The sequence below is a fragment of the Gnatocerus cornutus genome, chromosome 2 (assembly GCF_029298725.1).
Source record: "Gnatocerus cornutus isolate USDA-ARS CGAHR chromosome 2, icGnaCorn1.1, whole genome shotgun sequence".
NCBI lineage: Eukaryota > Metazoa > Arthropoda > Insecta > Coleoptera > Tenebrionidae > Gnatocerus > Gnatocerus cornutus.
The window spans coordinates 14,527,991-14,539,892 of NC_142234.1; the positions used below are offsets into that span (position 1 = coordinate 14,527,991).

Here is an 11,902-nt window from a genome sequence, read left to right on the forward strand (position 1 = left end):
TAAATATTTTATTATATACTTAATACAACTGCAATAATCTAACAGCTATTTTACAAATAAATTTAAATGAGTAATAACAGTATAAAATAGAAATAAATACACAAATTTAAACTAGTTTACATTTCATATAAATTCGAACAAACGAAAAGGCTTTGATTACAACTACTTACAGATTACCACAAATAAAAGTTGTTTATTATAAGTCGTATATAAAAAAGCTTTGTATAAAATTTAGATGTCGAGATCAAAATTGACAAGCAGTCTTAGCTTATGGAGTACCTACCTATTTAGAAAGTCAGTTGGCAAGATATCATTTTGATCCCTCAAAAGTTAATGACATGCAGGAAGTAAATAATAATACGAAAATAGATGTTACATGACACGTTCGGTAATATCTTAAACAATATTCGACATTAAAGTGATGCTAAAGATAAATTTGACACATTTCGACGTATACGGTTGATTCTGTTTCGTTGCGTAACATTACAAATGCGCGTACAAAAGCGGTTTTTACAAGAGGAATTCCGTGAAAAAATATGTGACGAATGAAAAGTCTTTAAACTGATAAAATGTTATCACATCAGCTGTACAAAAGTGTGACTCTACAATTCCTCGAGTAAACAACAATTTAACATAATTAACAGATATACTTAATCTTAATCCCACAATTTGGGACTGTTTTTTCACTCAGAAGTAAATAATAACAATAGTAACAACGTCTACTTCGAAAAAAATTACAACAAGTCGGAATTAATCGAAGTTCTTCGCACCAAAACATATCGTCGTCTAAGCGGCAACTACCGCAATCTCAATTTTTACAAAGTCATACGGAAGCGCAAAAAACTGATTTTTCGTCAGTGTAAATAATTTTTTTCAATGACTATTTGATATCAAATTTTAGCTTAACGTTAGATCTATTCAGTAATACAATAGATAATCTCCAGTAGTAAGTTTCCCGCGAAAAAATCGTCTGAGAAAAACTAGTAATAAAATATTTTCTCAACTGAGGTTGCGGATATTGCCGCTTAGACGACGATATAACAAATCATACCATACTTGCTTCTTTATCTAGGACCATACTGACGAGCTTGCCAAGAGACATGGACGCACCGTTGTAAGGCTGCCTCCATATCATTATGTGTTCAATCCTATTGAATTGATTTGATTGGAGTTGAAGGCACACATTCGGCGAAATAATATAGCGCTCAAATTTAGCAAAGAAACGATTGATTTAATTTATTAAGAAGTGCACAAAATCGGCGTTTCTAGCTGGAAAAACAGTGTTGCGCATGTAATAAAGATTGAAGACAATTATAGAAAAAAATCACCACCATTTGTTGTTGATTTTTACATATTTTTTTTATTGATACAAAAAAACAAAATTAATCTGATATGAATCCTCTTAATTTTGAATTTAGCAAATGCGATCGTAACAATTGAATGTATGTTTGACAGCTTAACCAGTAGAAATAAATACCTAAATTTATGCCCCCCCCCCCAACCGCACCGTCGTAAAAACCCTTAAAAGTCAAGTCATCTGAGCAGGTCAGCGCTACATTATCTTGACGGCTGCGATACACCACAGTCCACAGCTTTACACAGAGTGATTTTTATGAACGCAGCCCTGATCGCAGATGGCAGCCACTCCCCTTTAAAGTGAATATAATCTCAAATCTATACTTTCAACCGTGGCTCCCAAATTCGACTCCAAAATGCGTTACTAAAAAATAAATAGTGGACCCATTGACAGGGCCATTGGCAACTTCAAATTTTCTGAACACTACCATCAATTTGACGTTTGTGACAGGTGACAGTGACAGTGACACTAATGTGACAGCTGTAGCAAAATTGAATTTTCCTTCAAATATTGATTACTCCAAGCACAAAACTCGATAAAAATGTCGTTAAATGAACGGTAAGAGCTCATTTAGGATAAATTTATTTTATTTATGGTTTCCTGATAGGGTACAGGAAGAAATCGAAGCGTTAGAAGCGATATTAATGGATGATATTTCAGTAACATATAAAGAAAAGTGAGTGTTTTCGTCATGAGTGCATTTAATTTTGAAGGATTTTTTTCTAGTGGGTGTCCCGAACTAGTCAAATCCACGATTTTTCCCTCGACTGCCGACGACACAGATAAACAATATGTTTGTGTCACTTTAGAAGTAAAACTACCTGAAGAGTATCCAGATTGTGAACCAATAGTTCAATTGAGAAGTCCTCGCGGATTAGACGACAAAACTCTTAATCATTTATATCGAGCTATTAAGGATAAATGTAATGAATTTATTGGACAACCAGTCATTTATGAATTAATAGAGGTGGGCGTTATGTAACCAATTAAAAATTATTGATTTTCTTGATTTTAGTTGATTAGGGAAAACCTCACAGAAAGTAATTTACCGACGTGTCATTGTGCTGTGTGTTTATATGGATTTTCAGAGGGTGATAGTTTTACCAAGACTCAATGTTTTCATTACTTCCATTCTTATTGTCTTGCCATGCATTTGATAACGACAGAAAAACATTTTTTTGAAGAACAAGACAAGTTGCCTGCTTGGCAAAAAAGTACTAAGGGATTTCAAGCATCATGTCCAGTATGTCGTGAATCAATTAACTGTGATGTACAAGAACTGAAGAATGCTCTTCCTCCAAGAGAACTTGAAAAAGCTCAAAATTTTGAAGTTACCAAAGAGCTAGAGATGCTCCAGGCGCAAATGCGGAAGTTGTTCATTTACCAGAAAAGTAGAGGCGGCATTATTGACGTGGAGGCCGAGGAAAACAAGTTGCTACTCATAACTGAGTCCTCAGACAGCTCTCCTGGCGAAGTAAGTTTTACTTTTAATGCTAATTTGACGAGGAAAATTGAATACTCTGAGAATTTAGTAAACATTTATTAATTCATTAACATTTTATAAAACGTATACCGCAATCAGGTATAATTTTCGGCATCAAAACGTTTAAAAAAATAGACGAAATGTCGTATTAACAAATGAGACCTATAGAATACAATCCATCCTAATTGAAGTATAAAATGTAAAAATCGACTAACAGAGCCTCAGTTGCGCGAAAGGTCATCGCTCTCTACGTTTTGGGCGGAAACCTCAAACCTTTTGAACACAAAATCCGTGACTTTTCGCCCAACCTGGTAAAAATCGGGGAAACTACATTTTAAAAATACAGCACAAAGTTTTCTACCGTGTTAAAAGCGTTTCAAGATCAGTCGGTACTATTTTTGACATCGATGTGCTTCGTTGTCTAAATCGTAACGTTTTGTGTTGTTGTCAGGATCCAGGACCTAGTCTGGCTCAGGGTGATCAAATGGGCAATGGAGTGTTTACTCGGGGGAATCCACGAAATAACTCAAATGCCAGCAGGTGACCAAGGTGTTCAATGTCAAAAAACGTACGTGTCATATTAAAATCATACTCGTTTGTAAAATGTTCGCTCTACATGTTTCTCTAGTGAAGGTATAAATTATTTAGGAGTAAATGTATTTAATTTATTTTATAAAACTTATTATTAATAAATAGAGTTCAACGGAAATATTTAATTCCAACTACAGCCATGAATTTCTCAATAAAAAGTTCGGAATCCAAAACAGCTATGTGCGCTGCTCTACCAATTAAAGCATTAGCCGTGTTTGGTAAGGCATGGTGGATGTCGTATCGTATGAGGTTTACTTCTTTCTGAGCAATTATCGGGGAGATTATGTTGTGGACCATTTCACGGTAGATGGAACCCTGATCTGATGTATCTTTGATTGATTCTTTGCAAAGTTCAATGCGGGCTGAATGCAATGGAACATATCTGGAAGAAACAGATCTGTTACACTCTCTAAACTTTGTTATTTGTCATATCCACTGCAATTTAAAATAATTGAAATCTTATTCAATATTTTGCATAACCATCGTCATGATTTTTTCTTCGCAATTCGCTCTAAGCTCTAATAAAAACTTTACCTGTCTTGTCCCGATCCGCATAGAAGAACATTTTTAAAATGATGCAAAGTGCTCTTCTGACTCAGTCTATACAGAAACGACTGACGAGCATCGTTAGAGTCCTTCAAACAAAGTTGTAGAAGCGATCCTGATTTTTTCCATTTCTGCATAAACCACATTCCTGCGAATTTACATCTCGTTTTTTCCACTATTTTTTTTGTATGCAACATACCCATATTAACTAATCCGCTACTATTGTATAAAGTTCCCAGATGTGGTCCAGAGAGTGATAAGAAAGTATGCAGTCTTGGTAGGAGAAATTTCATCTGGGGCCGTGTTAAGGCAGATCTAATTATTACATTACCTAGAGAATGGCCCACGAAACTTATCCTCGTGGGACGAATGCTACTCGTATCTAAATAATGCAGGATCTCGCTGACTAGTCTAAAAGTGAGAGTGACAGTTAATGGAACTTGAGAAATTGTAAAAGAGAATCACCTGTCAGTCATGGTATCAAAATCGCTAAAAGTATCCCCTTGATTCCTCTCCGACATAAGAAAATCGAGATATGCGCCGGGAAGACCCAGCTCTAGATACGTCTTAACCAGCCTTAAATCGGCCGAATTCCCATCTAGGCCGTGCACGCACACAATCAAATGCATTCCTTCGGGAGAAAATATTCGAAACTCGTCACTTATGTGAAAATAAGGAATAGCCGAAGCGAACGACGTAAAATCGGAATACAAGATCCCAGGGAAATTTAATTGACTTTTAAACTCATTTTTGGCGCGGAGAAACGCTTTCTCCGATTCTGATTTCGACCCTTTATAACAGGGATATTCTGAAATTGTAACCAAAAATAACAACAACTTTGTGTTTTCGATAATTACCATCTTGTCCCTTAACAATTTCATTCTGGTCATGAATTTTTCGCTCCAACGTAGTTTGAGTGTCGACCACGTGGTAAAGGATGTTATCAACGGCGTTAATTTCTTCTTCGTTTGTGCCGTTCGTTACAGAGCTACACGGCGAATCTAAATCTCTAAATTGTTTCGGAGGAGGTAAAGCGATATCATCGCAAATATTACTTTGATTAAATTCACAGCCTGGAAACGTAAAAACTGATTAAATATGAACGTGGTGAAACTAACTTACCTTTATTGTTTAAACTAAAATCCTTGTCGTATTTGGCACCCTTCCTCTGAAGTCCATTCGTGGAAATCTCGAATTTGGTTTTCCCATTTTTCTTATCTTTTCGATTGCTTCTTCTCGCCTCTCCAGGAAGATTTAAAATCTTCCTCTGAATATTCTCAATGTTGGTCAGTAGCGCACTCGTTACTTGATTTCCTCCCACGTCGGTGCTAGACGCTATAGAACTGCTTCTGGATGTGATCCATCCACTCTGTTCACTTGTCGATGACGATGTAGAACTACTAAAATATTTCATTTCCGGATAATGCGTCCTTTCAATCGCGGGTGTGATGTTGGGTAAAGATTCCGTACCCGAGAGCACCAACGGACTAGAATTTTCCCCTAAACACGACGTACTCCGTACTTTTCTAATGCCAACTACGCTAAGTAAAGCTTCACTAGTTAACCCTGTTTGCTTCTTCAAAGATAGACTCTCTGTTGAACTACTCGTCGAGCCTATTTCGAAATTTTTCGCGTTGCCGTTTTGACAACGTTTCTTTGATTTGCCTTTTTGATTGTAAAGTTTTGTACTTTCTAAAGGTTTCGTCGAACCGTTCACTTCCAGCCGTTTCTTTGAAACCAAAGAGTTGAACTTATTGGCATCGTTCGCTTTCTTCTTTGGAGAAAAAAACTGCATGGAATTCGAACGAAAAATATTTTGGATGCTATCAGTGGAAGTGTGGCTCAACGATTTTACTATTTTTTGACATGTCGTCATGTTTTTGATATTGAACTGTTTGTATTTCTTATCTAAAATATCGACATCTACTTGATTTACATCTATGGACGAATCGTTGGTTACGGCTTTTCGTGGTCTTCTGCCGTAACTGTAGCTGGAACAGTTGCACAACTCTTGGGCGTTGTCGAAGACGTACAAGCGCTGATTGCCCATGTTGTGCTCGCTCGCTACGTTTTTTAATCTTGATTCGTTCTTATAACATTTCGTTTTATCGTGATGGTCCTTTTTATAATAATCGGTTTGGCCGAATATATTTCCTAACGAGTAGTGTATGCTATTTCTTGAACACATTTGTAGTTGATCTAACGATTTACTATGTCTAGCTGGTATGGAATTTAAGGGATCGTCATAAAACAGGTCCGCATTGACTAGAGTTTTCTCGGAGCACTTACGCAGTTCCCAGATATTCTCAAGCCCGCAAGAGCACTGAGCGTCGCTGATAGTCTTAGAGCGCTTAAAAAGAATGGAATCTGTAACAGTAAAAACACGTGTCAAACTTTTTATTTTGGTGGATGCGCCGGGCTAACCCAACTCACCCTTTTTCGGTATCAACTCCTCGCAATTCCTCTTTTCAAATTCAAAAGGATCTTGATACTGATCCTCGAAAATGATTGGCATAGTTGTGTTATCACCATCCAACGCCGCACAGTGTACAGGCAACGCGGGCAAACTCTGCATGTACTTGGATCTCTTTGCAATTTCGACTACCAGAAGGTAGTTCTGGTAGTTCGTGTCCAAACATCCGATGGCCGATCTTCTGGGATTGTAAACAAGAAAAAACAGTTCTGCAAACCTTTTTACCCTCAAGTTGTGATGTTTTTTGCTCAAGTGTTGCTGTATGGTGGTTTTACAGCTGAAATTGAGAAGGAAATAATTCCACAGTCTTATATTATCAGCACACAATTCTGCTAAACAGGAAGTACCCTGTGCTGGAAGTAATTGTTTTTTGACAGACTAGAAAAGAAGGAGTTAGTTGAATGGTGGAGACAAATAAATGACTTACTTTTCGGGAATCGTATCTGTGTGGTTTCAGTATTAAAGTATCGTAATTTTCAGATAAAGTTTCTTCTCTCTGAATAAATAATATCTTATATTCTTTAATAGTAGATTTCAAGTTATTGCTAGCATCTAATAGAACATCACGTGCTTCTAAATGTATTTGTGGAGATTCGTTAATTTTGCTATAAATCTTATGACTACTCACTGGAAGGACGGGATCCGTTAATGAAGAACAGTGTGCCGAACGTATTTTACTCCATGATTTAGAGGATTTTGGAGCACTAAAAACTCAAATTTAACCACGAACCGTCTCTTAAAAAAAACCCTTTTACCAGCTTTGCATGTACCGAAGAATTCCTCTTCTATAACACAAAAAATTAACTCATTACAATCACCAATTCCACTCTTACTTCATCGAAGGCTGATGCACCGCTGTCAACACAGCATGAATGGTCAACGAGATGGCCGAAAGATGGAAATAATCGAATAAAACGGGCAAGTGGTAGTGTAGCCCCTCCGCCGGTGACATGTTAAGCTGCAGAGTACGTGAAGAGACCATCACCATCGACACAGGCGACGTGTCGCTGAACCACAGCTCGAGAACCAAAGAAAACTCGGCTCGATCTAGAGATTCCTTCAAGTTATGTCCGTCGACCAACATGTGGCATCTGAAGAGAACCACATCTTTGAGGGAGATTTCTTCGTTGCGGTACAAAATCTGGAAGGGACGACAGGCGCCGTAGTTGCCCAAGACGATGGCTGTGCCCAAACCGGCGCTTACTTCGGGGGTGGTTACCTCTACTTCAACGCTTAGTTTGGAGGAGACGCGTAAGGAGCAGCGGACTTGGTACATTCTAAACCAAAAAAAAACGGTTGAAAAGAGATTTACCAAAAGACAGGAAAATTTTAAAACAGAATGGGGCTAAGAAAAAAAGAAAAATAAGCACGAAAAGGAAAAGATACATCAAAAAAGAAGAAAAAATCAGTCATCAGTTAACAGAAAATGCTTACCCTCTTTGAAATAAATCGACATTGTAAAATTTGTATAGTTCCACAGAAAATTCTATCGTCGACTGCAACTCACTCATAATAGTTTGGCATTCAGTGTTTAGGCTCTACATTCCTGTAAAAAATAACCAATAAGCAAAGAGAATTATGACGTCAGGACATTACAGATTAGGGTTGGTATTCCTGACAGTATTGATCGTTTTTTGACACATCGACATGTTTTTTCAACTGGTTGGCACAGTGCTGCCTACTCTATGAGATAAAGGCAGAGCTACCAACCTGATTTAAATTCCAAAGCCTGCGTCTGATGTAAGCAAGAAGTTGGAAAGACACCATTTGCTATATTTATGCTTTATCCGCTGAATATCAGCTAGAATTTCCCGAAGTTTCGTACGTGTATGTACACACACTTATTCAAATTCCCCCAAATCCACTTATCGAAATTTTCTTCTGAATTATTAATACGCAAAGTTTGAACCATCTCGATAAACTTTGATGTTTGTGAACCAAACGTCTAGACAGATATATGAACGAGGTTTGAAACTTCCAGCTATACATCAAAAATTCATAAAATTCGCTGTTTCACCGCGTAAATTCTATAAATCAACTTATTTGTGTTGCAAATCGGAAAATACCGGCACGTCGTTTATTTCCAAGATTTTTATCCAACAAAAACTCAATTTTCAAATTAACAATTACTGCAGTTTTCAATCAGTGTACATAAAAAAATTACAGCGGTTCGTTTTGCACCTTTGAATAATAGCTCTTTTGTTATCCAACTCTGTTGCAATTTATGTGATTGGTATGATTCGACACGCTTCTGTTGTAACAAAACTAAAAAAACCCATATAAATTACGGCACATTTGAAGGAAATAAAACAGGAATGAAGACGATGAAATATGGCGCTTTGCCAGCTTTGTTGATAATTAATGGTCTGTATTCTTTGAGCATTTCGCTAATAACATAAGCTGGTGTTCTGAGAGTGTAGTTCTTTGACTGGAGACGCGGAATCTATTTTTAAATCAAGCTAATGAAAACAATTTCATTTCATTAACAAACACCAAAAATTGAACAAAACCGGCCCTAACATTTAGACGACTGGTGGCAACTCTGCCCGTTTAACACTTTGAGGAATAATTGATATGCAGTGACGTCATTGTTTGCCATGACAGCTCTGAAAGGTCAATACATAATGTAAAAAATTGTCTCTAACAATTGCGTGTCTGCAAAATGAAAATATTTTTAGAACAACGGAAAACAAACTGAGTATTTTTAACATTAGACAAGAGATTTGCTAAGCCAATAAACTTCTAACACGCTATAAAAAAACAACGATTTTGCGAATAAATACAACCCACACTGAAATAAATTTTCGCGGTCCAAATAACTCGAGCTATTTCATTAAAAAAAGACTTTACCATTTTATTTTTCGTTTCCCTAACCACTCCAACGGCATGTAAAATTGCACATTACATGTAGTAAACTAAAAATAACTCAGCCAAGTAAAGACCACTAGAATTTACGACTACAATGGTGGCAACACTAAAAAATAACGTAAAATGTTATTGCGTGGAATCTCAAAAGGAATCAAAACGCAATTTACTAGCCCACCTTCAATGAGTCATTCATAATCCGGTAAAATATCGCGTGGTCGAAATTTTACCATGCAAAAATAAGCGTCACGTTTAAAGTTCATGAAACACATGTTCGTACACCCCAAAAAAAAGGTCAGACGAGAAATTGCAACATTTAGACCAAGAGAGCGTAAAGAGTAAGATCGAGGTATACTGCGACCCTCTAAAACGAAATGTCAAGTTGTATAAGTTTACCTTTTACGGAAATGAAACGAAACACTTGGGAAAATGTATTTTCGTGTCAATAATCAGTGCTTAACTTGGAACTGTCAGAGAGAATCAAAGCTGCCAACATTCTCGTAATTTAAGGCCACTTCAGCTTTTTGAAAAATATAAATAAATTTCCTGACAGTTATAAAAAAATCCTGCATCAGCAAACTTGGTAAAAATGATATTGATTGGAAAGCACAAAAAGCACAACCATGAGCTTTAAATCGAATTGAGCCAAAACCGGTATGTTCAAATTTCTTACCATCTACCATCACTGACTGCTTTCCATTTATCTCTGGCTATCGGCTGATTGAGAGCACTTCGAAAGGTTAAGCAAGAGAGCTTTCCTGCTATAACGACCCTCTATACCAATTTATCGATAAGCGCTGCAGGAATTGGTCACAGAATCGAATTAAAGTCGGTTATCGCGCAAAGGGCAGATAACGGAAACAAGCACAAAGCAAAACAAGGCGATTAATGAAGCAACAAAAGAATTAAAAAAAGGGTACTTAATTACAAGAGCGGTCGATATATGTGAAATACGAAACCAAAATAAATGTTAATGTGTAGGTACACACTCACAACCAATCTAATCTAAAAATAAACTCACCACACACGAATTTCCATCGGAGTGAACGTCTACACGACTTTTGATTAAACTGAATTTTGATTAATGTTTACGTTTCAATTAGTTATTTTGATTAAACGAGCGCAGGCACTGGTTTTGCTAATGTTATGTAAAGAATTCGAAGAGCACGAGCTCTATCCAGGCAACCAAGTTATCACCCCTGTCCTATTTTATGGCACTGTTAGGCGTTCACCCAAAGCGCAGAGACCTTGCGCAGTGAAGGAGTTGGAAAGCTGACATAAAATACACTCATCATTTATTTATTTATCTATTACATATTTATTTACTACGACTTTTGGAACATTTAAGGGAAGATCCTTTTTATTTGATAACTAGTTCTTGCAAGTCGTCGAATAATTAAACATTATAATGCGTTACATTTTATTTGTTGACAATGTTTCAGGTTTTAATTGCAGGGTATGACGTACGAAATAATGAGAATAAAAATGTAAAAAATGCCTGCGTTGCGAATTTGAATGGACAATAAATCAGGGAACGGTGTCACTATTTACGTCAATGGAAGCGGTTTTTGCATAAGAAATGTTGTAGTCTCTTCTTTTATGGCCAACAATTTGATTACCAAGAGGATTTACCGGTTTATAAACAAAATAATTACAAAAAAAACACGATCAAAAATTGTATGTAATTAAAATTATTCCACGATTTATTTTTATTGTTTAATTACCAAAAGTATTTTCTCTTCACACTTTAAAATTTTAAACGAATTTGTTACCTGATGACGATAAATTTGTTGCACGTCCACTGTTACTTTGTAAGATTTATAATAGATAAAAGTTAGTTGGGCTACCAATGTAAGCTTGAAACTGCAGAATACTACTTTAGGACGTGCTGCGCAGAGTCGTCGCTTTAAATATTTTATTGTGCAGAACTTTCGAAACACTTTGACACGTGTTTTCTCAATTTTTACCATTTATCCGAAGCCTTGGAAGTGAGTACACTATTAACACGTTTATATGTTTGTGTTTTTGTACATATTCTGCCATTGAAAAGTTTATGATTGATCGAACCCAAAAATTTTATAATAAAATTTCCCATTTTGTCAGTTTTCGTTCTGGAGCAATAAAATTTGGAAAGGTTAGTATATTTGAGTTGTTTATCAACTGTACCAAATGTCAAAATTATAGAGTGAGAGAAACAAAATTTAGATTTTTTTATTTTGAAGAGGAGCCAAAAATGGCCAACATTTTTAAATAAAATTCTTAATTTCATCAATTTTTGTTCTAGAGAAATAAAATTTGCGGAGGTTACTATTTTTGAATTGTTTATTAAGTGTACCAAATGGCAAATATGTGGACCGAAAGACACAAAATTTTGAAATTTTTATTTTCAAGAGAAGCGAAAAATGACCAACATTTTAATAAAATTTCTAATTTTGCCAACTTTTGTTCTAGATGAATAAAATTTGTGGAGGTTTTTATTTTTGAGTAGTTTATTAACTGTACCAAATAGCAAAAATGTGGAGCAAAAGAAACCAACTTTAGAAATTTTTATTTTGAAGAAAAGCCAAAAATAAATTAATATTTCAAA

At 36.0% G+C, this 11,902-nt stretch overlaps 2 protein-coding genes across 7 annotated transcripts; one reads left to right on the forward strand and one right to left on the reverse strand.

Annotated features, from left to right (window-relative positions):
• The first annotated feature begins 1,547 nt into the window (after positions 1-1,547).
• Positions 1,548-3,549, forward strand: LOC148179356 (E3 ubiquitin-protein ligase RNF25). The gene is made up of 5 exons (XM_088029160.1): positions 1,548-1,915; positions 1,965-2,033; positions 2,084-2,324; positions 2,373-2,831; positions 3,292-3,549. The coding sequence occupies exons 1-5, from the start codon at positions 1,899-1,901 to the stop codon at positions 3,382-3,384; spliced, it is 879 nt and encodes a 292-aa protein (XP_087885286.1). The 5' UTR covers positions 1,548-1,898; the 3' UTR covers positions 3,385-3,549.
• On the reverse strand, positions 2,884-10,553 carry LOC148179357 (protein FAM135A). 6 transcript variants are annotated; one of them, XM_088029158.1, is made up of 13 exons: positions 10,337-10,553; positions 7,885-7,996; positions 7,284-7,727; positions 7,206-7,235; positions 7,079-7,154; positions 6,878-6,946; positions 6,411-6,828; positions 5,100-6,344; positions 4,835-5,050; positions 4,443-4,785; positions 4,177-4,388; positions 3,966-4,125; positions 2,884-3,813 (listed from the first exon to the last, which is right to left on the reverse strand). In XM_088029158.1, exons 2-13 carry the CDS (start codon positions 7,959-7,961, stop codon positions 3,540-3,542), a joined length of 3,564 nt encoding a protein of 1,187 aa, XP_087885284.1. In that variant the 5' UTR covers positions 7,962-7,996; positions 10,337-10,553; the 3' UTR covers positions 2,884-3,539. The 6 variants fall into 6 exon arrangements, with proteins under 6 accessions (XP_087885284.1, XP_087885279.1, XP_087885281.1 ...); XM_088029153.1 differs by having other exon boundaries at positions 6,878-7,154; XM_088029155.1 differs by lacking the exon at positions 10,337-10,553 and adding an exon at positions 9,989-10,329 and having other exon boundaries at positions 6,878-7,154.
• Between the last annotated feature and the right edge of the window lie 1,349 nt (positions 10,554-11,902).